Below are 26,079 nucleotides of genomic sequence, written 5' to 3'. Positions count from 1 at the left end.
CGTCGCTGTCGTCACTACCGCCCGCGGCCCCCGGGGGAGGGGCCGGAGCAGCGAGCGCCGGAGCGGCCGTCAGGCCAGTGGCTGAGGTGAGTGGCCTGGCTAACGGAGGCGTGTTCGGGAGCTTGAGCGAAGAGGGACGGTGGGAAATGGGGGGAGGAGAGACGGAGATCCCGGGAGCTTTAACCGTCCAGATGGAAACGAGGGAGAAGTGGAAGGAGAATGGGTTGAGAGGAGGAAACCCGTCCCAACGGCGGGTGTTAAGCTACATTTTTTTCAGGCCGCGCTACTCTTACTGCGCATGCGGAGTCAGACCCGTTCTTTCCCCTCCCCGTCAGTTGGCGCGTGCGCGATGTGCTCCCTGTGTCCTGCCCCTAGGGAGACGGGGAGGGCGTGGCACCGCCTTAAACTCCAGCACCTTTAGGAGGGCTGTGTAGCTAGAAGTTCAACCCCTACCTCTTCACCTCCCTGTGGTAGTATCTGCTCTGCCCCAGGTGCTTTATTCATTTGTCCCCGAGCTCCACGTTTTCTGCCACGTGGTTCCTGATGGCTGAACGATCCCTTGCCTGTGGCCCTGGCTTGCGTGGCCTTTGCCCATTGAAGTCACAGAGCTTTAAGTCCTTTAAGAAGATGCCCCTTCGTTAGCTCCATTAAGAGTCCTTGGGACCTTGTGTTGCTCTGAGGTCAGAACCCCAGGGTATTTCTCCAGTGCCTCTCCAACAGAAATATCCTTTATATCCTAGTACAGGCTATCCATCATAATTAGTGAAGAAAAAGAAACAAAAAACCCTGCCCTGGCTTCCGCCCTCCTCCCTCATGCATCCTTCCACGAAGTAAACTTGTTCCTCTTTTGCGCACAACTCTTACCTGGCTATCCGTTACTCTTCTATGAAAGTTCCGAAAGCGCAGACTCTCCTCTGAGACTTTCCTGTCTTTTTTTCCTCTTACTGCTTCCCTCTCAGCTTCACATTTCCCCCACCTCCCTGCCCTAGGTCCTGTTGTGCTTTGGGTCTTTGCCTACCTCTTCTCCTTATTCAACAGATTCATCTAAACAAACAGGTGCAAATGCTGTGCTAGGCTTGGAGCATACAAAAAAAAAAACCCTGCCCTGGAGGAGTTTTTGCTCTACTGGGAGAGGGGAGAAATGTGACATTTAAACAAATAGGGAAAAATCAAAATTTCCAGAGGGGAAGAGAGCTAGCAACTGAAAGGTTCCTGAAAGTCTTGCCACTGCTTGCTTACCTCCAATCCACACAAATACATCAGTATCTGCCTTACTTAATCCATCTTTCCTTTGGCTATAGGAAGGCTAGTCTGTAAGTGGTGCCTTCACTTGCATGCCTCTCATTCTTTTCTTCATCTCTGTAGTTTGGTTTCTGATCTCATCATTCAACTGAAACTACTCTCTCCAAAGTTACCAGAAATCTCTTAATTGTCCCTCTCATGGCCTGTACTCAACCCTCATCCATCCTTTCTACCTCTCTGCAGCCTTTAATGATGTGGATCCTCCTCTTCTCCTTGATACTCTCTTTTCCAGGTTTCTGTGATGCTGTCCTCTCCCAGTTCTCCTACCCCTCTGACCACTCCTCAGCCTCTTTTACTGGATTTTCACCCTGGTCACACCCACTAGCCTTGGTTGTCTCCAGGGCTTTCTCCTGGGCCCTCTTCTCTCTCTATACTACTCAGGTTGGTGATCTCATCTGTTTTATGCTGATAATTCCCAAATCTACCATCCAGTCCATCTGGTAGACACCTTATGGCTAAAACTGAACTTAATATCTTTCTCCCCAACCCCTCCTCTCTTCCTAAGTTTCCTATTACTGTCAAGAACACTGTCATCCCAGTCACACAAACTCATAATGGACTCCTCACTGTCTCTCACTCCCCATATCTCACCTATTGCCAAGGTCTGTTGATTTCACCTTTGCAGCATCTCTCAAATATTCCGCTTCTCTGTTCTGATACAGTCACCGCTCTAGTGCAGTTTCACATCACTTCACACCTGAATCATTGTAATAGCTACTGGTGGGTCAGTCTGCCCCAAGTCTCTCCCTGTTCCAATACATCTTCCATTCAGCCACCACAGTGATTTTCCTAAAGCACAGATCTGACCATGTCACTTCCACCCCCAATTCAGTAAACTCCAGTGGCTCCCTATTGCCTCCAAGACGAAATACAAAGTTCTCTGGCATTTAAAACCCTCCAGAACGTACTCTGTCCCCACCCCCTCATACAGTTTTTTAGTACCTTATACAGGAAGAACAACAGCACATAACTTCCATCCAGTGACCAATTGTACAGAGGCCTAGAAGCAGGAGATGGGACATATCTAAAGGAAATCAGAAGTAGACTAGTTTAACTGTTAAATTCCTATGCGTCCCTTAAATCCTACTCCGCTCCTGCCTTTTCTTAGTCATTATCTTTCTTAATCTCTCTATTGCCTTTAATAAAATTGACCACCCTTTCCTCCTGGATCCTTTCCTGTCTTTGGAATTTTTGACACTCTTATTATCCTCCTATCAGACCAGACCTCACTTTCCTTTGCTGAACCATCCTCCATATATTGACCTATTTATGAATGTACCTGAAGGTTCTTTCCCAGGATTCTTTCTCTTCTGTCTCGGTACTTTCTTACTTGATCACCTTATCAGATGACCCCCAGATTCATGTATCTAGCCCTAGTCTTACTCCTAAGCTTAGAATCAAAACGCAAATTTAGCAAGTACTTTGAAGAAATGTTGAGAGATCCTATCAGTAGAGAAAAAGGTGGATTGGACTAGCTTTAGATAAAATTATGAACTGGATAATTCTTTCCACTCTGAAAACCTGAAATTGGCTACCATCTTTTTTGACAGCTTCCCTCCTCTTTAAACCACTTTCACCCTTATGTTGTTTCATTCTGAATTGTGGTACCCAACCTATGCCTGCTTCCTTAACTTCCTATTAGTACTCCATTCTCCAGGGACCATCCCCCTGACTTCCTTTTAAAGAGGCCTATTCACTGAATGTGCATTACCTCACTTTAAGTGAGTACCTGAAAAAGCCTTAACCTAAAAAGCCAAGGTCTCCCATTGCATCCTGGGCCATCTCTAGTCATCCTGATGAATATTTGGTCACTGGATACAGATGGGGTAGGAGGAAAAAGTGAGTGTGGCCTTGCATAGCCCTACCTCACTCAAAACAAAGTCAAGTGCAAGTCATGTCATCATCTCTTTGATGTCATGGTCCTCTTCGAAAACGAAGGACAAACACTACTCTAAGCACCACGTTTCAGACTGGATGCCCTCTAGGCAGGATTGTAGAGCGTCCTTAGTACAGCCTGGAAAGAAATCAGACCTATCTGGCCCAGGTACCCTCTTTACATGGAGGTTGTGAGGTGAGCCACCCAATCCAAGTGAGAGGCTACAGGGGCAGTGGGTACTTGCATGAATTCTAGGGCTAGAGTGAGCTTCCAGGATGAAAGGTTTCTGGGCTCTGGTAGAGAAAGTCTGGAGTTCAAAAGGAATAAATGTTTTCCTATAAATGTGTTGAAAAATATGTGAAGGGCTTTGAGGCTTCTCATAGGGGGAAAAAATAAGAACAGTGAAAATTTGTTCCATGTGATGATTCATATGTCAACAAAGTAAGCAGATATAATTAGTTATATACGACAAAGTTTCAGCACATTTTTGAGAAATATTTCAGCTAGAATTGAATTGTTCTCTAATGCTTAGCACAATGCCTGTTCATAATACAGAGCTTCTTAATTTTGGAGTGGGGAGAGGAGATAAAAAATCATTTTGAGAGTCATGAAACCTGACAATGATGATGATGTTGTTTCCAATTGCTTATTTATTTATTTTTAGTGGTTTGGGGTTTTTTTAGACTTTCAGTTCCAAATTCTCCTCCTCCCCCTCCTTCCCTACCCACTAAGAAGGTAAGCAATGTGACTTCAATTCATTATAGCTGCGAGATCTTGGAAAATATTTCCATATTAGCCATATCACACAATTCCAAAAAAAGCAAGAAAATTATACTTCAATTCACACTCAGAATTCATCATTTCTTTCTCTCAAGGTGGATAGCTTTTTTTTCATCATAAGTCCTTTGGAATTTTCTTAGATCACTATATTGATCAGAGTAGCCAAGTCTTTCACAGTTGATCATTATTACAACGTTGCTGTTACTGTGCACAATGATCTCCCAATTCTTCTCACTTCACTTAGCATCAGTTCATACAGGTGTTGCCATGTGTTTCTGAAACCACCCTCGTTATTTCTTATAGTACTCCATCACAATCATATGCCACAGTTATTCAACCATTCCCCAATTGATGAACATCCTCTCAAATTTCCAATTCATTACCAACGCAAAAAGAGTTGCTATAAATATCTTTGTACGTATAGTCCTTTTCCTTTTTTTTCTTTTGCTCTCTTTGGGATACAGACTAGTAGTGGTATTGCAGGATCAAAGGGTGTGTGCAGTTTTATCACCCTTGGGGCATAGTTCCAAATTATTCTCCAGAATGGTTGGACCAATTCACAATTCCACTAAGAGTTTATTGGTGTACCTATTTTTCCTTATCCCTTCCAGCATTTGTCATTTCTGATAGGTGTAAGGTGGAACCTCAGTTTTAATTTGTATTTCTCTCATCACTGGTGATTTAGAGCATTTTGCCATATAAGTATAGATAGCTTTGATTTTTCTTCTGAAAACTACCTATTCATATCCTTTGACCATTATCAATTGTGGAATAGCTCTTATTTTTATAAATTTGACTCAGTTCCCTATATATTTGAGAAATTAGGCCTTTATCAGAGAAACTTACTGTTAAAATATTTAATACTGTCTGTGGTGTCTTTTAGCAAAATGAAGTTTCCCTGACTATTTCTTAGTTAGGTCTGTTTTTGCTTTTGCTTTGTTTGAAATCATGATTGCTACCTCTGCCTTTTTTATTTCAGCTGAAGCAAAATAGATTCTGCTTTATTTTATTTTAACTCTGTGGGTTTTTCTGTTTCAAATATGTCTCTTTGTAAACAACATATTGTTGGGTTCTGGTTTCTAATCCATTCTGCTATCTGCTTTTTTATTGATGAGCTTATCCCATTCACATTCATGGTTATGATGACTAACCGTGTATTTCCCTATATCGTATCATCTTCTGTTTATCATGTCCCTCTTCAAAAGTTTGTTTTGCTTCTGACCGCTCTCTCCTTTAATCTGCCCTCCTTTTTGGTCATCACCCCTCCCCACTTCTTTTATCCCCTTCCACTCCTGTTTCCCTATTGGGAAGATAGATTTCTAGGCTCAACTGAGAGAGAGAGAGAGAGAGAGAGAGAGAGAGAGAGAGAGAGAGTGTGTGTGTGTGTGTGTGTGTGTGTGTGTGTGTGTGTGTGTATTTTCTTCTCTCTTTAAACAAATTCTGATGAGTGTTGCCTGCCACCACTACCCCCATTGCATCTCTAGCATAAAAGCTCTTCTCCATTCTATTCTCCGTTCCCCCTTTTCCCAATGCATCCCTCTTTCTCACCCCTTCATTTTTTTTTTTTTTTGGAGATGATGCCAGCATAATATCTTATACTCATGCCCTCTGTCTATGTAAACTCCTTTTAACTGCCCTAATATTGATAATGTTCTTTAGAGTTACAGGTATCTTCTTCCCAGATAGTAATGTAAACATCCACTTTATGGAGCCCCTCATGATTACTCTTTAATCACGTTTTTATGCTTCTCTTTAGTCTTGTGTTTGAATGTCAGATTTTATGTTTAGCTCTGGTCTTATCAGAAATGCTTGAAAGTCCTCTATTTCATTTAATGCCCATTTTTTTTCTGGAAGATTATACGCAGTTTGGCTTGGGTAAGTGATTCTTGGCTGTAATCCGAGCTCCTTTGCCTTCCAGAATATCATATTTCAAGTCTCCCAGTCCTTTAATGTAGAAGCTGTTGAATCTCATGTAATACTGACTGTGGTTCCACAATATTTGAATTGTTTTCTTTCTGGCTGCTTGCAGTATTTTCTCTTGGACATGGGATTTGGGAATCTCTTTCAGTTAGTAATCAGTGGGTTCTTTCCATTTGTTTTCCCTTCTGGTTTTAACATATCAGGGCAGTTTTCCTTCATAATGTCTTGAAATATGATGTCTAGGCTGTTTATTTGATAATAGCTTTCAGGTAGTTCAATTAATTTTCAAATTATCTTTCCTCAGTCTCTTTTCCAAGTTAGTTGTTTTTCCAGTGAGATATTTCACATTTTCTTTTTTTTTTTCATTCTTTTGAATTTGTTTTATGGTTTCTTGATGTCTCATGGGGTCATTAGTTTTCACTTTCCCAATTCTAATTTTTAAGTAATTTTTTCTTCAGTTAGCTTTTGTACCTCTTTTTTTCTATTTGACCTATTCTACCTTTTAAGGACTTCTTTTCTCAGCCTTTTAGCTCTCTTTTCATATGTTTCTTGTATCACTGTCATTTCTTTTCCCTCTTTTTCCTCCACCACTCTTATCTCTTTCTTTAACTCTTCCAGGAAATCTTGTTGGACTTAGGTCCAGTTGGCATTTTTCTTTGAGGCTTTCATTGTAGCTATTTTCACATTGATGTCTTCTTAGTCTATGTCTTGGTCTTCCTTGCCACTGCAGTAGTTTGGTTTGTTTTTTTTTTTATGGTCAAGTTGTTGTTTACTCCTTTGCCAGCCTATTTCTTGACTTTGAACTTTATATTAAATTTGGACTTTGCTCACCTGAATGTGGGGAGACATTATTCCAAACTTGAGGCCTTTTCCTGTAGTTGTTTTCAGTGCTTTTAAGGTGGTATGATCCAGGGTATGGTCATTGCCCTTCTATCTGCCTTTTGGTCTTTACCCAGGAAGCGTTACTGCTCCCCTGCAGCCACAAGTGCTCCTCTTTGCTTTGGGACTGTGACTAGGGCCCCTACTCCTTTGTGATAGATCACAAGTGCTCTACCCTGAAACTGTGACTCAGAACTTCATATGGGCAAGCTTCTTGCAGAAGGTAGTATTCTGGGGCAGCTAGGTGGCCCAGTGGATAGAGCACCAACCTTGGAGTCAGGAGGACCTGAGTTCAGATTTGGCTTCAGACACTTGACACACTAGCTGTGTAACCCTGGGCAAATCACCTAACCATAATTGCCTCCTCCCTTCCCTCCCCTCCCCCCCCCCCCCCCCCCAAAAAGGTAGTATTTTAGTGAAGACTTGAAGCCAGGAGGACAAGGCCTAAAGGGGGAACATTCCTAAGCATGGAGAGGACAGCTAGTGAAAATGCATGAGATTGAGTGTCTTTTGTGAGGAAACTAAAGTCACTGCATCATAGAGTATAGAGAGGGAAGTTAAGTGTAAGAAACTGGAAAGGGAGGAAGGCACTGTCATAAAGGGCTTTAAAAGCCAAACCAGATATCCTATTTGATTCTGTAGTCAGTAAAGAGTCATTGGAGTTTATTGAATAGAGGAGTGACATGGTCCGACCTGTGCATTAGGAAGATCTGTTGGATACCCAAAAAGCTACACATGAATGAAATGACTAAACAAAGAGAGGCAAGGGGAAAGCAGGCTCATTAACAAATGCACTGTTGGTGGAGCTGGAAGTTGGTCTGGCCACTCTGGAAAGCAGTTTGATATTAGGCTCAAAAAGCTTTTAAACTTCATATACTCTTTGACAATTACTAACTCCCAAAGAGATCAGAAAAAGAGGAAAAGGACAGGACCACATATATACAAAAATATTAATAGCAACTTTTTTTTTAGTGAAAAAGATTTAGGGGTGAACATCAATTGGGGAATCACTGAACAAGTTACGATATATGAATGTGATGGGATACTATCATGCTGTAAGAAATGATGAAGGAAATGGTTTCAGAGAAACTTGGAAGACTTTTGTGAACTGATGAAGAGTGAAGTCATCAGAAGCAGGAGAACAATTTTTATTGTTCTCAGTACAATATTGTAAAGACAAATAACTTTGAAAGACTTAGGAACTCTATAATAAATGCATTGACCAAACACAATTTCGGAGGACGCAGGATGAAACATGCTGTATGCTTCCATCTAAAGGAGTGATGGACTCAGAGTGCAGATTGAGACAAATTTCTGTGCATATGCTCAGTGCAGGAATTTGTTTTGCTCAATATTTATAACAGATTTTATTCTTTGTTCTTTCTCCATTGGTAGGGGAGGGTCAATGGAAAGAAAAAAAGGCATGTTTTCAGCAATTTAAAAGATAAATTCAGTTTTGAAAAATGAAGGGCTCCAAAATACTATGACTTATATGAGATATGAGAATTATGAAATCCACTCTTAATTAAATTTTTCTTCTAATATAAATAATAGCATTCAAAAAAACCCTTATTATTAAAGAGTTAGAATTTACTTAAATGAATGCCCTCTCTTCAGTAATGATTGTTAGGAATGCACATGGGACCTATTGTTTGTCATTTGAATTAGATGATAGTAGGACTGTTACTCATTTGGAAATACACTAGATGAAAAGGAATCCCTTTTGATTATTTTCAGTTAAAAATTCACTGGCAAGCTTTAGAAGCTATATGCATAGTAGTCATTTGGGTGCCCTGATCTGCAAGTAGAAGCTCCTTTTTTTGCTTTTGGAGAATAAAGTATTCACCTGGATGATTCAAAAAAGGTTAGATAAAAATTCTGAATTTTTGTGACCTTTACACAAAAAATATTTTATATACAGTGGGTGTGGTTGTGGAACCAGTGGAAAATTAAGGACTCTTATTTCCTGTTTGTACATATTATCCAAACTAACATCAAGACCACTTGGAGATTTAGACTTGGTCTGTTGAGGCTCTGTGTTAGGACAATGGCATTCAAAACATATTGTGAAGCCCTCTTTTGATCCAGTAACTTTTTGCCAACCCAGCTTTTGTGCAGGCTAGCTAAGATTTCTGCTTTAAATTATATACCTCATAAACATCATTTTCATCATCCATCATTATCCTTCTTATTATCAATACATCAGCATTACTAAGAAGGTGGCAGTGGTGTTGTCAAAAGAGAATAGATTTACAGGGAAAACACCTGGGTTCTACTTCTAGCTTGGCTACTTACCTTTTTGACATTTCATTTACACTTTCTGGGCCTCAGTTCCACATGACCCCCTCTTCCCCTCTCATCTGTAAAATGAGAAGATTAGACAAAATGACCAGAACCTGTTGGTGGTACAGTGGATAGAATGATGAACCTGGAGTCAGGAAGAGCTGAGTTCAAATGCTACCTCAGACACTTAGTACACCTAGTAGCTGGGTGACCCTGGGCAAGTCACTTAACCTCTGTTTGCTTCAGTTTCCTCAGCTGTGAACTAGAGGTAATAATTGTATCTACTTTGCTGGGTTGTTGTGAGAACCAGATGAGATACTTGTGAAAAGCACTTAGCCTGGTGCCTAGCACTGTGCACATAGAAGGTACTTTATAAATGCTGGTTTCCTTCCCTTCCTTTTCAACGTTCTTTCAAACTCTGAAACTTAGGATCATATGAATTTCTCCTTATGACTGATTGTCATCAACTTAGTGAGAAGTAAGGAAGGGTTTTGATGTAGGGTATAGTAAGATTGCTAATTCCATTGAGACACTTTTAAGGAGCTCCCGGCTGTACCAGTTTCTCTACAGCCCCTAGCCTACAGACCTGTAACCTTTCTCAGTATCCCTTGCACATATAAACCAGAAACCAGGCTTCTTGTTTTGGACATCAGAGCAGTGAGGAAGCAGAATGGTATCTCAGAGGTGATTGTTGGGCTTTTTTTCCTCATGTGGAAAACCAGAAAGTAGACAGTCTTTTTCAGAAAATAGGCAAACTTCCTACCTTTTCTCCAGGGTTATTTAGATTAAATGCAATTCAGTTCCAGTAGCAAACATTTAGATACCAACTATATGCAACGCACTATGGAAATATGCCTAGCAAAAATTATTTTTTTTACATATACCGTTAGTGAGTAGTGAATTTAAGTAGAAAATTCTCATTGGGAGCCATATTAAACATAACCAGGCTATTGAATTGATGGATTTTAGGGAGTATTTTTAGTTTGGAGACGCCACCAGGTGATGACTTTGAGTACTACATTTGCTTTAAATGTGTGCAAAGCTCAAAAAATGAAAAGTTGTGTTTCAGACTGATTGCCTCACCTCAGGAATGAAACCCAGTGTTCACCTGGGAGGCTAAAGGTTTACTTGGAAGTTCTGATAACATTTGGTTTTGGCACAGAGTGATAAGTGTGTGTCCAGGACAGATTGTTCTTTCTGGCATACTTGCTGTCTCAGTGACATAGTTTGGTTTCTTCTCCAGTCACATTGTTGCATCAGCACTGCCTGCCTTGGCACCTGGGTTATAGCCTATAAACTGTTCACACCTTCTGTCTGGAGCTTCCTTTTAACATCAGTAATGATACTTTTTAAAAGGTGGGAAGTTTTTTTGGGGGGTGGTTGTGTTTTTTTGGTGTAGTGGTGGTTTGTTGTTTTTGTTATTTTTGAGAAAGCCAACTACCAGCAAATTTATTTTCTCTTCCGAACTAGAGTCAGGATTTCACCCAGGACATAAGGAATGGGGAGGTTGTGAGAGATCTGACTGCTGCCCAGAACTGAATTCAGTCTTGTCTGGTTCTGTTTCCATAAACCTGCTAACTGCTGTTGTGTTTTTCTTTTTCTTTTTCTCTCATTGACTAGAAAGAAAATGGCTGCCTCTTCATCCTCGTCCTCAGCTGGAGGGGTCAGTGGAAGTTCTGTAACTGGATCTGGCTTTAGTGTCTCAGACCTTGCCCCACCACGGAAAGCCCTTTTCACCTACCCCAAAGGAGCTGGAGAAATGTTAGAAGGTGAACATACTCTGCTTTTTGCTGAATAATTAGATTCAAATTTATAATAAAATAGTAAAGTATCTATTAAAAGGAATGTAGATAGAAGTATACCAGCCTCAAAACAGAATAACCTCTTTTTCACGTTCCCTGTTTTGTCCCTAATGTCCAAGGAACTCTCTGTCCTCTAGTTAGCAGGTTGTATCTTTTTTTTTTTTTTAGCTTACCATACTAAAGAAAAATAAACCCCATTACCTAGTTTCTAGGAGATGAAAATAATCTTAATATAGACTTAATTATGTATATATAAACTTAATTTTAAAATAGACTAAATGTAAAATTAACATTACTAACTCCACTGCCAGGGCATGTGCTTTGAGTTTTTCCAGTGGTAGAGATGGATTTGCATTGAACCATCCTCACTCTCTCATTCAGACCTCCTTGTGACCAACAACAGACATTTGCAAAACAGCTGGCCAAGGTTAGGGATGCAGTCTGTGGCCATGGAAAAGAGCAAAGGTAACTCTACATATGGGAAAACCAACCCTGGATCTCAGCCTTTTTCGCATAATGCAGTAACCAACTGAGCTAATCCCTTGGGGGTATGGGAACCATTCTGATCACCGCTAACCTCTTGCTTATATATAGGATATTGGCCCTTTATCTCTCTATTTCTAATCTCACCAGTGCATCTGGGCCCCTTGGCAGACCCTTGGAAGTGTTAGTATGTATGAGAGGCAGGCTTTATATAGTCTGTAAAAAAGGGCTCAACTTGGAATCAGAAGACCTCAATTCCCATTCTGATTCTGCTACCTAGTGGCAGTGTGGCTATTCACTCTACCTTTCTTGTCACATTCTCTCCATATGTAAAATGGGGATAATTGTGCTTGTCCTAGCTACGTCTGTAGAGTTGGTATGAGAAAAGTACTTTGTAGACCTTAAAGCACAATGTAAGCAAATGCGTAAGGTTATTATCTGGTGCAGAGTTGTTCCCCCTCCCAAAGCAGTTCATCATCCTTTTGGCTATTACAGCCTTCAGTATTCACATTTATAAACTTATCTGGATATTTCTCTTTGCTTACACACATGAGAAAGGTGAAATCTGCCGCTTGAGGAATCTGCTTGTGGAATCAGTGCTTTTAACCTGGGGAAGCAGAGAGGTAATTTGTGAAAGAAAAATGCAGGAGGGTTAACTGTGAAGCCCATGAAGACTTCTAGACTTGGTTTGTATTATTAATATAGTGGATAACTTAGCAGTATAGTCCAGTGAACAGTCTTTACTAAGCCCCTACTCTGTGCCAGGCACTGCTAAGTTCTGAGAATATAAAGAATGGCAAAAACATGATCCCTGCTCTCAGTGACAGTCCAGTGCAGGGGAGATGACAGGCAAATGAGACATAAGCAGGGTAATTCAGAAATGATCAGCCGAGGGAAGATGCTAGAATTAGGAGGATTGTACAAAGTGAGATTTTAGCTGAAACTTCAGGAGGAGGAGGAGGCATAGATGAGGAAGAAGGAAATTCCAGGGAAAATGCCTGTACAAAGACCAGCTTATGGGGCTGGTTGTCAGAGCATGGAGAAGGAGCCAGGTCATGAAGATCTCTAAATGTCAAGCAGCAGAATTTCTATTTGTTCCGGGATTGTAATTAATAACAGTTCTGATGTGGGCTTCTGTCCTTCTAGTCTTACAGAGATCTGGAGCGAGAAGAAGAGCTGTGTACCAGGATGCACGTGTTAGCACCATTGACCCTGTAGGCAGCTTGGAGCTAGTGTTCTGTTATGTTAAGCACAGTACCCCATATGCTAGTATGAGTTATGTGGAATGAAGGAGTTTGGCCTCAAAACAAATTAAAAATTTAATTGCTCAGTAGCTTCCATGTGGGCAGAAGAGGTTCCATTTAGATTTAGAAATAAGTAAGTCTAATTGGCAGCATTTCATTCTAGCCAAGAAGAGAAAAAAACAATTTTTAATAAAGACAATATCTTCATGTACTTAAGATCATTAGCATCATTTTACCCTCAAGTATTAACAAGAGGAAAGAAAGCCCTCTAAATTGAGTTTAAATGTTGATGCTTTTCTAAGTTATGGTTTCATCAGGGCCTCTCCCATCCCATTACACTTTATAGAAAGGTTTGGTTGTTTTCTAATATAAAATTTATGAGTCTCAGAATTTAAGTAAACTAATTCCATTAAGTTTCCATTCATAGTGTGTTAGTAGTTCATTTTCTTAGTTGTAAAACTTCAGAGAGCAAACTGTTAGAATTAATCAGAAGATGGTTTTTTGCCAGTTTGAGCACCTTAAGTCACAAATGTTAGAGGAATTGTGGGAAAACAGGTACATTAACACACTTCTGGTGGAGCTGTGAATTAGCAGAGCCCTTCTGGAAAGAAAAGTGAATGAACAGTGCATATACCCTTTAACCTAGCAATACAATTCACTAGTAGACCAATAACCCAAAGACATCAAAGAAAGCCACCATGGACCCACATGCACAGAAGTGTTCTTAGCAGCTCATTTCGTAGTGGAAAAGAACTGGAAACTCAGAAAACACCCATCATTTGGGAAGTAGCTTAACAATTATGACATATAAATGTATTAGAATACTATTATGTTGTAAATATTGATGTTAGAGACAATTTCAGAGAGACACAGGAGTAAATGCAGAATAAATGAAGTGATCAGAAACAGAAGAACAATTTACACAGTAACAACATTGTAAAGACATCAACTTGGAAAGACTTAAGAACTCAGACTGCAAAAGACTGACAAAGAAGCAAACTACTCCCCTCCTGACAGGTGATAGACTCACAGTATAAATTGAGACATTTTTTGGCCTTTATTTTAGAGTTTTGTTTTTCTCTTTTTCAGTGATGAGGGGGGAGGACAGAAAATAAATTTTTGTGAATTGAAAAAAAGCCAAATTGAGAGCATTAGAATGAAGACAGCACCTATAAATAGGGGCTAAGAAGGAATTTATAAGAATCTTCTCACATGTTTCTTTCATTTAGCTTTTTAAATAAGTAAAATTATTAGTCTTCATCTATAGTCACCCATGGTTTTTTTTTTGCTTTAATATCACAGAATGTATGAATGAGATTTGTCTGTTTCTTGAATAAAAGTGCAAGGACTGATGTCAGAAGTATGGGTTAAAATCTCAATAGAAACGTCCAGTAGATGGTTAGAAATTAGGAAGAGCCTTGGGAATCTTCTCATCTAGCACCTTCATTTTGAAGATGAGAAAATAGGCCTGGGAGGGAAGTAATTTGGCCAAACTCAACCAGTGACTTAGTGGCAGAGTGAGGTCTAGACCCCAAATATCTTGACTCCACATTCAGTTTACTTTCCACTAAGTCATTATGGCTTCCCAGGTTCTACTGAAATCTTATATCCTTCTGTAAGACAAGACAGATATCTTGCAGTTTGTCCTTTGGGAAAAGGTGAGATATCCTTACCTACTGTCTGACTTCTGAAACCTCCCATAAAATGTACAGGAGTGGGCTCTCCAATGCCCCAAGCTCTAATTCTTCCTTCCCTTTTATATCCTAGCCCAGAAGTGGCTGCTTTTTTGGAACACTATATAATGTTGTATCAAGATACAAGGCAAACAAAAATTGTTAGTTATTGTTTAGTTTCCTATTATCAGATGATACTCTCCTAAATCAATATTTTAGTACTCTCTTAGAATTAGCTGAGGTTTTTTCCCTATTTCATAACCTTTCCTGTTCCTTAAGAAGAAAGCTAATTTATCTCTACTTGGTATGTAATATGGGAATTTGATTGTTATTTCTAAATCAGGGCTGGAGAATTATAGGCAAGCTCCTCTCTGGAGAAATTCCAGGCTTAAGATTGGTATAGTCATTATATCTAATAGGATGTGGGTAGGAAGTGATGGACTTTGTTTTTTTTTTGTTTCGTTTTGTTTTGTTTTTTAACTTTTAACATTTATTTTCACAAAATTTTGGGTTACAAATTTTCTCCCCTTTTATCCCCTCCCCCCCAAACCCAAGCATTCTAATTGCCCCTGTGACCAATCTGCTCTCTCTTCTATCCTCCCTCTCTGCCCTTGTCTCCGTCTTCTCTTTTGTCCTGTAGGGCCAGATAGCTTTCTTTACCCCTTAACCTGTATTTCTTATTTCCTAGTGGTAAGAACATTACAGTTGATCCTAACACTTTGAGTTCCAACTTCTTTAGCTCCCTCCCTCTCCACCCCTTCCCTTTGGAGGACAAGCAATTCAATATAGGCCAAATCTGTGTAGTTTTGCAAATGATTTCCATACTAGTTGTGTTGTATAGGACTAACTATATTTCCCTCCATCCTATCTTGTCCCCCATTACTTCTATTCTCTTATGATCCTTTCCCTCCCCATGAGTGTCAACCTCGGATTGCATTCTCCTCCCCATGCCCTCCCCTCTATTCTCCCCCCCACCCTGCTTGTGCCCTTGTCCCCCACTCTCCTGTATTGTGAGATAGGTTTTCCTATCAAAATGAGTGTGCATTTTATTCTTTCCTTTAGTGGAATGTGATGAGAGTAGACCTCATGTTTTTCTCTCACCTCCCCTCTTTATCCCTCCACTAATAAGTCTTTTGCTTGCCTCTTTTATGAGAGATAATTTGCCCTATTCAATTTCTCCCTTTCTCCTCCCAATATTTCTCTCTCACTGCTTGATTTCATTTTTTTTTTTTAAGATATGATCCCATCCTCTTCAATTCACTCTGTGCACTCTGTCTCTATGTATGTGTGTGTGTGTGTGTGTGCATGTGTGTGTGTGTACTCCCACCCAGAACCCAGATACTGAAATGTTTCAAGAGTTACAAACATTGTCTTTCCATGTAGGAATGTAAACAGTTCAACTTTAGTAAGTCCCTTATGACTTCTTTTTGCTGTTCACCTTTTCATGGTTCTCTTCATTCTTGTGTTTGAAAGTCAAATTTTCTTTTCAGCTCTGGTCTTTTCATCAAGAAAACCTGAAAATCCTCCATTTCATTGAAAGACCATTTTTTCTCCTGAAGTATTATACTCAGTTTTGCTGGGTAGGTGATTCTTGGTTTTAGTCCTAATTCCTTTGACTTCTGGAATATCCTATTCCATTCCCTTCAATCCCTTAATGTAGAGGGTGCTAGATCTTGTGTTATCCTGATTGTATTTCCACAATACTTGACTTGTTTCTTTCTAGCTGCTTGCAATATTTTCTCTTTCACCTGGGAATTCTGGAATTTGGCCACAATGTTCCTAGGAGTTTCTCTTTTTGGATCTCTTTCATGCGGTGTTCTGTGGATTCCTTGAATATTTATTTTGCCCTCTGGTTCTCGAATCTCAGGGCAGTTTTCCTTGATAATTTCATGGAAGATGATGTCTAGGCTCTTCTTTTGATCAGGGTTTTCAGGTAGTCCCAGAATTTTTACATTGTCTCTCCTGAATCTATTTTCCAGGTCAGTTGTTTTTCCAGTAAGATATTTCACATTATCTTCCATTTTTCCAATCTTCTCGCTATGTTCTGTGATATCTGTCTTTCTCATAAAGTCCTTAGCGTCCATCTGTGCCATTCTAGTTTTGAAAGAACTATTTTCTTCAGTGAGCTTTTGAATCTCCTTTTCCATTTGGCTAATTCTGCTTTTGAAAGCATTCTTCTCCTCATTGGCTTTTTGAACCTCTTTTGCCAATTGAGTTAGGCTAGTTTTCAAGGTGTTAATTTCTTCAACATTTTTTTGGTTCTCATTTAGCAGGGAGCTGATCTGCTTTTCATGCTTCTCTTTCATCCCTCTCATTTCTCTTCCCAGTTTTTCCTCCACCTCTCTAACTTGATTTTCAAAATTCTTTTTGAGCTCTTCCATGGCCTGAGCCCATTGGGTGGGCTGGGACACAGAATCCTTGATTTCTGTGTCTTTGCCTGATGGTAAGCATTGTTCTTCCTCATCAGAAAGGAAGGGAGGAAATGTCTGTTCTCCAAGAAAGTAGCCTTCAATAGTTTTATTTCTTTTCCCTTTTCTGGGCATTCTCCCCAGCCAGTGACTTGACCTTTGAATATTCTCCTCGCACCCACCTCGCCTCCTGGTCCTCCCAGCCAGCGTTTGGGGACTGAGATTCAAATACTGCTTCCCGCCTTAGGGCTTTTGGCAGGGGCAGGGCTGCTATTCAGTGTGAGAATTAAGTTCAGGTGGTCAGGTCGGGGCAGGGCTGCTATTCAGTGTGAGAATTAAGTTCAGGTGGTCAGGTCGGGGCAGGGCTGCCTCTCAGGCTCAGTTCCCTCAGGGGGTTTATGTACAGACCTTCCACAATGGATCCAGGCTCCCGCCTGCTTGGGGAGCCGCTGTCTGTAGCCGCCTCTCAGCTTCTATCTCCCGGGGGGGGGCCCGAGCCATGGGGGCACCCCACTCCCCTCTCGACCCGCCAAAGAGACTCTCTCACCGACCCCCATCACCTGTGGGTGGAGGGGCTTGTGCCGCCGCTGGAGATCCCATCCCTGAAGCCTGCTCGGATCTGTACCTCTCGGAGCCGCGGCCGCCGCAGGTCTGGGTTGGGCTCCGCGTCTGCAGCGCGACAGACCTTTTGCGAGAGGTTTGCAGGTCCCTCTGTGGGTGGAGGGACCCGCGTGGCCTCTGGAGATCCTGTCCCCGTAGCCCACTCGGATCTTTTCCTCACGGTGTCGCGGCCGCTGGAGGGCTGCCCTCTGCTCCCAGTCCCGGCACCCAGTCCGCAGCGCGAGAGGTTTGCAGGTCTCTCCGGAACAGAAATCTCCCTCGCTCCAATATTCCGTGGCCTCTGGGTGCAGAATTCACCGTGAGTTGGTCCCCTCTAGCCGTTCTGTGGGTTGTGGGTTCGGAGCTATGTGTATGTGCGTCTTTCTACTCCGCCATCTTGGCTCCGCCCCCCCAGTGATGGACTTTGTAAAGGTTTAATACTGAGTTGCAGATCTCAGCAACTCTTTCTGATATATTAGTGTAGAGGAGTAGTGATGGTTGGAATGGGATTGTTCTGCTTTTTGGAGGATTATGTTAGCTTTTAAGTTCATTTTCATAAAAGATCTATAAGTACTGCAGTATTTTACCCAAATTAGTCAAAAGACTCCAATAGAAGTATCTGTATCCCTACCACTTAAGACATAGGGACCTCGTAAATGCTTGTTGATTCATTGTAGTTCATGAGTAGTCTGCATACAGTCAAAAGAATAGAAGAGTAGTAGTGTTGAAGTCAGTCCAAGAGGCATGTATTGCCTTTTGTGTGCAGGGTGCTGTGCTGGCTGCTGAGAATGGAAGGAAAAAGGGGTTCAGTCTGCTGCACAGTATGCAGGGAAGAGGTTGCCTTTAACACCCATGCTTCATAATTTTCCAATTCAGAAATTCTTTTACACGTTTTCATTGTGTAGTCAAGCTATATCATGTGCTGATTTCTTTGTTGTTTCTTTGAGTTTTTTAAATAAGGTAAAAATGACATGTGAAACAGAGTAGATGAGCCCCATCTCTTTGTCATGTGATACCAGGTTGATGCAACAGCATAATATTGATCTGTGTTTGAGTTGGTGACCCTGGGATGCTGTTATGAATGGCCATCTAATAAAACACACCTGGACCCCCACCTTCACACAGCTTAGGATTTAGCAATAAAATAATTGCAGCAAATACTTTCAGCTCTCCTGGGAAGGAATGGGAATGTCATATTCTACTTCATATACATGTGTTAGGGTTGTATTCTTTGACAGCCCCTACAGGATAGCAAGCACTCATACCAGTTTCATAATCTGTTTCCAAGTCCTATGTCATTGCAAGACCAATTTCTGTACTGACTTCATGAATGAGTCAGCCACTCCATTGTATGTTGTTTCTTGGGACTGGCATAGTGCTAGTTTCAGAAATTACACCATATTCTTATCTCCATCAAAATTGTCGTGTTTTGGTTCATTTGGAGAAACAAGGTCACAGTCTTCGTTTAAAGGATAAAATTACCCAATAGTGTGTTGTGATGGTCAGGGGGAGGGGTAGTAGTGTCATCTCAGAGGTCAACAACAGCTGTTTTTCCAGCCTTATTTTTCTTAGAATGAAAGGGAATTGAACTTAAGGTACCACCCCTGTGCTCTTTGTGTCTCAGGAAGCTTTACAGGATGGTGGGATAGAGATATCCTGAGGGTCCATTAGTCACTTGGGTGTCCTTTAGAATCTGTTCATCTGTGAGAGAAAGCTGTTGACCAGGGCATCAGGGTTGGGTTATTTGCTTTTGCTTTTTTAAGAAATGTTTTTAAGACTGACCAAAGGTGAAGAAATTGAAAAATGTAGAAGCTCCAGAAAGACACATAGAAATTAGCTCTGGGATAGAAAACCATGAACAGATCAGCAACTTTTCTTCAGTTTGTCAAGAACTATAACAGTCTTGGGGTCAGATAAAGTGTGTTCTTTTCCTGTTCACAGATGGCTCAGAGAGATTCCTTTGTGAGTCTGTTTTCAGCTATCAAGTGGCATCTACACTTAAACAGGTGAAACATGGTAAGTGCACAGATGGAGTGTGACATGCTTGACTATATGAGAGTCAGTTGACTGTGGAGGCCACAGAGAAAGAGAACTCCCAAGGTCAGGGCATTCTGTGACACGTCAGCAGAAGCCAAGAGGGCTATAATCAGACTTCTTCAGTTACCAGTCAGCAAGGGCATTCTGAGGTCTTGATCCAAACATAATGAATGCCCAAAGCTAAAGTTGGAGTAAGTCAGATTTTCTTAGGGCACTGATGTAGTCTGCACCTTAGGTTTTTTTTTCTCTTCCATTCGTTTCCATGCTCTTCTATCTGTGGAATCCTGATTTAATTATCATAATCTTGATTACCATTTACTGAGACTCTCTGGTGTAGAAAGCCTGAGATGCTAGTAATTTAAGTCCTGGTCACTTCATTTATGTTTCTTTATGTCGTTGGTTATTGACCTTTATCTGAGTGTCACATTATCCACAGTAAACATCATCATTATGATACTTCTTCCCCACCCCACCCCCCAGGCTATTTCTCCACCAAGAGAATTAGATTTGAACAGTATCAGGCACCTGTTACCTCTGACATTAGGCTCATGAGCATTCAGAGTAGTGTGAGATGAAGCAAAGACTTAGAATTCCTCAAGAGTGAACTATAAATGATGACTTTTGAAGAGAAACCTCATCATTGTTGTTGCTTTCACATGTATGAATCAAATATGTTAACATGAGTATTCATTGAATACAGGCCAGTTAGGCTGACTCCCTTACCCTCCCAGCCTGAGCTCTAAACATACAATGACTCATTGAGATTAAATAGGATTGATATATGGAAAAGAAAATATGTGCTGTGTCTTTCTAGACCTTCTGACTTGTAGCAGACTAATAAAATTGAAAACAGAGCAAAGACCTAGTGGTTTTGTTGTCATGAGAATTGTTGTGTGTTTGCTAGGAAGCATCAGTTGTGCAAATTAAAACTTTGTAGAATGTCAAACCAGCACAAAATAAAGCTTCTTTTTAATGACTACAATAAGGCTGACTGAAAATTGTTTATTGATTTTATTAAGGAGCATCTCTGTGGTTGTTGAGTATTTAATATAAGATATATTGTCATGCCACATATTACTTCTTCATTTCCTTCCAGATCAGCAAGTTGCTCGGATGGAAAAGCTGGCTGGCTTGGTAGAAGAGCTCGAGGCAGATGAATGGCGATACAAACCCATTGAACAGCTGCTGGGCTTTACACCCTCCTCTGGCTGACAATGCTGGGATTACCTCTGGAACACAAGCAAGGACATAGCTGGGGAGGGTCTTTCTGCACAGCCTCTGGGATCCAGGGAGTCAGAACCAAATATGAAATGATTTGCTCATATTCACACTTGGTGCCTCTGTAATAAACATTCCATGTAAGCTAGAAAGCCTTTGGGGGGAAAAAACAACTACAACTTAACTACGTTATCTGACAGGGGAACATTTTTCTTCCCTAAGAACCCACTGGAGATTGGGGTAAGTGAGACAATCAGTTTCAGAGAATTGGAAGGTATCCGTGTGGGGTTTGGGGGGTTTTTAGGAAACTTCACTCACCAAGCAGTGTGTGTGCCCAAAATGTTCCACTTGAGAAGAGTCCACCTTGTCAGTCATTCTGGACCTAGAGCACCTCACCAAGTCATGATCAGAATAAAGAGGTCCGAAAGATAGCAGTTCCTTATGAAGACAGGTCCAAATAAAGAACAGGAAAAAAAAACCATTAGCTGTATTTTCTGTCATTAGATACCTCAGCACTGTTGAGTTCAGCTTTGTGACATGACCTTGTTGACTGCATGTTGAATGCTTGGAAAGGGACTGCCATTTTCATGTTGGCACAGTATAGAAGTGACACAGCAGGATTCTTTTAAACCCAGAAATCTAGGGCCCTTCTCAGTGCTGGACTCAAGCTGTTCTGCGGCAAAGGAATCCTTTCAAAGAGTTTCAAATTGGTTTCTTTATCCTATCAAAGTCTCAGGGATTTGAGAAGAGGGAGGAGGTTAAATTGCTTTGTTGTGAATAAGGAAACAAAACCATTTCTCATAAGCAAATGGTGGCATATTTCACTTTGCAACAGATGGATTTGTCTGTGTACAGATGTATGAAGTTTTCTCACCAAAGCCAGCACAGGTTCTCCAGTGGTAAGGAAAGCCTAAAAATGAACAGCTAAGTCCTGCTGTCCCTCCCGAGGTCCCAGAGTTGCAGATATCATTATTGGACCATGTGCAAATTTTGATTTTTAGAAAGCATCTTTGTTGTTTTGGGTTGGGCTTTTGTTTTTTTGTTTTTTAATGACTTAATTTGACCTAGTTAGACCAAATTAATAAATAAGTAAAATCCTAGTACTGATTGTCTTTGATTTCATGAGTTCTGAATGCCTAATAAATATTAGCTGGTACTTGGTGTTGACCCTGTTTAGTAACTGTGAAGCTGAGTACAGTACTCTTAGAGCGCTGCTCAGGTCACAGAGCTCAGTCGGTAGAGTAGAGGACCTTGGAATCAGACCACAAGTGGCTCTTTAACTGAAACCGCTGTTCTAGCCATGAAACCAAACCAAAAAACCCAAGTGCCAGACTGCAGACAAACCTGCTTCCATATTTATTTTTCTCAACTAAAGTTTCATATTTAGAAAGCAATTGAGTTTCTAAATAGATTTTACATATTAGCATCAAAACTTCTAAAAATTACCAAGGAAAATTTTTCTAAGAGCTTGGCTGATTTTCTAAGGGCCTATAAACATTTTCAATTTTTCCAGTGAAAGTACTTAATTTGTTTCATTTGTAACTTTATACTTTGCTGCCTAATGAACTTACAGAGTCATCTTAATATATGTGGACTTAATGTGATATCATCAAAATACAGAGTTAAGAAGGACTGTAGAAGTTAGGGAGGGTGTATCACCACTCAGCTTCTGACTTAGGGATGGGGAGGTTGGGGCTGTACCTACTTGACAGCTTTCAGTAAATATTCCTTATTAGAGAAATGGCCAGAGACCCCAGATGATTTCTGTAGGATGGAATTCATACTGTTAATAGCTCCATGAAAAGAAGTTCAGATACCCTAATGAAAAGAAGTACAAATCAAGATTTTGAAATACTGTTTCATGTACAACAGTTAACAAACAGCAAAACAGTGACAGATCTTCAGGGAGACTGCAGGCCTGGGGACCGCTGGGGATTTTTTGAAAAGTTCCTTAATAGCTTAAAAACGAACGACTGCACTAAGACTTTTGGGACACCCTGGAAAATCTCTATGGCCCAAAGAGAGCTGTAAGGATGGGTGAGAGTAGGGGTGGGGGGAGCTTAATGCATAGAAAAATAACATCAATATTCTACTCTGTCTATACAAAAATACAGCTGGTTTTTAATAAGCAGTTATTGCAACCAACAATGGGAATGATTGAATGAAGAGTATCAATATTATGAAATACTGTGATGACCTAAGGAAGAGTATAAGAAAATAGACCTCAAATGGTAGAAAAAGAAGTCAATGGAGTAAGTAGCTTACATGTTGACTACAATTATGTAGAAGTATGTAGATTTGGTTTGGTTTGCTAAAATGTTAGTAATTTTTTTTCTATTTTGTCAAAATACTCCACATTTGAGAGTTTTTCCTGAAGATTTGCCCCCACGTTTGATTTAGTTTCTGGTTTATTGGTGTTTTCTACAAATACTAAACATAACAAATAATAACATGTTCACGTATATCTACATATCCCATAGATTTCACAAAGAAAGGAGTCAGTTTTGCCATCCTATCTTCCCTTCTCCAGCACTGAAAAAACACCCTCTTCTTCCCTTGATATAAATGAATTGTGCATCAGTTGGATTTTTTTTCAGCACACATTTATTTAGACTCCCATTAATACAGCCATGACTGCCAAGATATTTATTGTTAAGGATGGGGCAGGGAGGAATCATCCAGTCTTGGGGCCCAGATGTGCCATTAGATGAGCAGAACCCTGACAGGACATGGATCACCTGAGTAGAACAGGAGGCAGAAGGGGAGCCTGGAGTGGGAAGAACAAGGCCTAGCAGAGCCTGCCAGACCCACAGCATAAGGAGGGACCCTGCCTTCGGAATGTTGACATGATTCCCAGGGAGGAAACCTAAGGCCACTGAGTTGATCACAGGGTGCACAAGCACAGAGGTTAGGCCAAGGCTACAAGTGTGGGGTAGAGGGAGTGAGCCCCCATCTTAGCTGAAAAGTTACCCCTTCTGAGAATCAAGTCTCTTCTCTACCCCCATTCCTTCTCTACCATTTCTCAAGATGACGTGTACCTGCCTAAAAGAGTCAGGATGAATGATGAAGGTTTCTACCTACCTACCCCACCTCCACAACTTTCCCATGGAATCTAGACTAGACATTGCATTTCTTCAAGTTTGGTTTAGGCTGTAAAGAGGACTTATACTACTTTTTCCAAGTAAGAATTAACAATGGTTTCCTTAGAAGGGAAGGGAAAAGAAGGGTTAGTTTCCCTTGCTTGCCCTGGCCTGAGGGTGGACTGGGATAGCCTTTGGAGCTCCCATGCTTCTCCAGGCTGGAGAAACAGAGTAAGGCTCACTTGTTTCCCTGGAACTCAATATGATTTACTTCAGAAGATGTGACATGTCATCAGCATTACCATGTTCCACCCCCTTCACACCTTAGTAGACTGTATTTACTAGTAACCCAAACCGATGAACCACCAAGTAAGCAACCTCTCGAGTCCCTCTCTGCCTGGTCCTCAGACTTGGTGGCACAGCTCATGACCTTTCTGGTGTGCTAGGACCTGTTAGAGCCTTCAAGAACCTAGCATCACCTCCCATACCAGCAATGAGGCACTGGAAGAATCTTCTGCCAACTCAAAAGACCAGTAAAGTTAAAAAGAAATCTATTACAGGACCAAGATGCCCATGGGGTTGGGGAACAACTCTACAGAACCCTCTTCACCCCTACTACCCACCCCCCACCAAGGAGAGGAATAGCCAGACCCCTTGAAGGGAATTGGCTCATGGGTCATTTAGAGCTGGCAGGCAGCCCAGTTCCTGTCATGAGAGACCAGGACAAGAATTCTGGCAGTGAGCCAGCAGTTCAAGCAAAATCCAATGTCTGATGGGATGAGACCCCATCCCTCCTCTTTACTTGTGTGTGTCCACCCAGCCTCTGCCCTTTCTCTACATTTCCAGCTCCCTCAGGACCCAGGGCTGAGGAGTAGCCTCTTCCTGTCCTAGGCCTGGCCTCTGAGCAGAGAGGGAAGGGCTCAGGCCAGAGGCCCAGCAGCTTCTTAGACAATGGCTGGGTTTTTTTAAGATAGGCAATAACAATGTCTTAAAGCTTATATGACTTTTTACAAAGTACACTTGCATGCAAATATTCTCTCCAGTTCCTCTCTAGGAAAGAAGCCTAGAGAAGGAAAGAAATTGCATTTCAACTCAATCATTTATTAAGGACCTGTGGTGTGCTAGGTACAGAGGTTAAAAATGATGTAATACCTGCCCTTAAAGGGTTTACTGAAGATGAAGCGTGTACAGTGTGTACCCTAAGAAGCATATCACCGGTAAGAAAAGGATATAGGAAAAAGAAGCAAACAAAAGATATTAAAATTTAAAGGAAAGGGAAATGGGGGCGGGGGGGGGGGGCGGCCATCTGAGTTGGGCCTTCAAACATCTATTAAGTACCTGCTCTATGCAAGGCTGATATCACTAAGCACTATGGAGATCCAAAGACAAAAATGAATTCATCTTTGCCTTCAAACTACAATGCGGGGGGTTTAGGAAGACGCAGAAGTAAATTCAATCTATGTGCGAAATAATCCAAAGGAATTATTGAAACAACCTGAGAAAAGTGTGGGGTGGGGAGCTCATTGTATTCTCCATTATCACCATCATTTTCATAAGTCTGTTGGTCAAAATGTTGTACTAAGTAAATTTGGAAAGAGAACTGGAAAACATCTGAGGATGAGGAAGAATTCAGAGACAGGCTGAAGATGCTGATGACCAGCATTGAACTGTCCTGTGCTACCCGTCCTAGTGATCCTACTAAGCTAAGCTTTTATAGTTTGCTGTCATAACCACATTAAACTTAGAACAAAGTTAATCTGACACATTTAATTATGTATATGCATATACGCACACACATACACATATATGTGTGTGTGTGATTTTTACCGTACTGCATGGTAATTAGGCACAAATGGAAATAGGAAGTAGTTCACAGAAATGACTGTAATTAGCATTACCATTAAACAGCCAAAGCAAATCTCTGGTTTTCCTCTAATTTTGTTCTCTAGGGCATTATAATCTGTTTCAATTTAACAATTTACCCTGATACTACATGCCATTGAATTAAGCAGCCTATAGTGGAGAAGGCCCTGACCTTGGAGTGAAAAGACATGGGCTTGAATTCCCATTTTATGATTTATTACTTAACTTGACTGTCCTGGACCCCTTCCCTTTGTCTCTCCTGGCTGCAGTTTTCTCTTCTGTAAAACCAGGGTTTCCTAATCTGGGGTCCACAGATGCCTGTGGATAGATTTTCAAGGGCTTCATGAACTTGGGTAGGGAAAAAAATTATATCTTTAATGTTAGTTAACCTCAAACTGAAATTTACTGTTTCCTTCAATTATGAAAGCAAACATGGTTCTCCGAAGTGGCCCCTAAGCTTTCCCAAACTGCCAAGGGGTCCCAAAAGTCCTGCTGATTGATTGAGGTCCCTTCCATCTCTGAATCCTGTGCTCTGGGTCAGCCCTGTTCTTGGACCTTAACTTTCTAATAGTCCAGTGGAGTTCTCATGCGTTCCCAATCTTACCCCATAGGAAAAAAAAATGCGGTGCAC

The 26,079-nt window shown here is 41.0% G+C and overlaps 1 protein-coding gene across 4 annotated transcripts; it reads left to right on the top strand.

The window, feature by feature from the left end:
• Positions 1-4: 4 nt before the first annotated feature.
• Positions 5-21,605, top strand: ANAPC16 (anaphase promoting complex subunit 16). Of its 4 annotated transcripts, none has more exons than XM_072628234.1 (5): positions 5-86; positions 10,661-10,809; positions 11,224-11,307; positions 19,192-19,266; positions 20,384-21,605. In XM_072628234.1, the coding sequence occupies exons 2-5, from the start codon at positions 10,668-10,670 to the stop codon at positions 20,497-20,499; spliced, it is 417 nt and encodes a 138-aa protein (XP_072484335.1). In that variant the 5' UTR covers positions 5-86; positions 10,661-10,667; the 3' UTR covers positions 20,500-21,605. The 4 variants fall into 4 exon arrangements, with proteins under 4 accessions (XP_072484335.1, XP_072484337.1, XP_072484338.1 ...); XM_072628237.1 differs by lacking the exon at positions 5-86 and adding an exon at positions 10,307-10,396; XM_072628236.1 differs by lacking the exon at positions 11,224-11,307.
• Positions 21,606-26,079: the final 4,474 nt, after the last annotated feature.

This window comes from Notamacropus eugenii, chromosome 1 (genome assembly GCF_028372415.1).
Source record: "Notamacropus eugenii isolate mMacEug1 chromosome 1, mMacEug1.pri_v2, whole genome shotgun sequence".
Lineage (NCBI taxonomy): Eukaryota > Metazoa > Chordata > Mammalia > Diprotodontia > Macropodidae > Notamacropus > Notamacropus eugenii.
The sequence above is the reverse complement of the archived record's forward strand: the minus strand, read 5'-3'. Positions and strand labels throughout refer to the sequence as shown.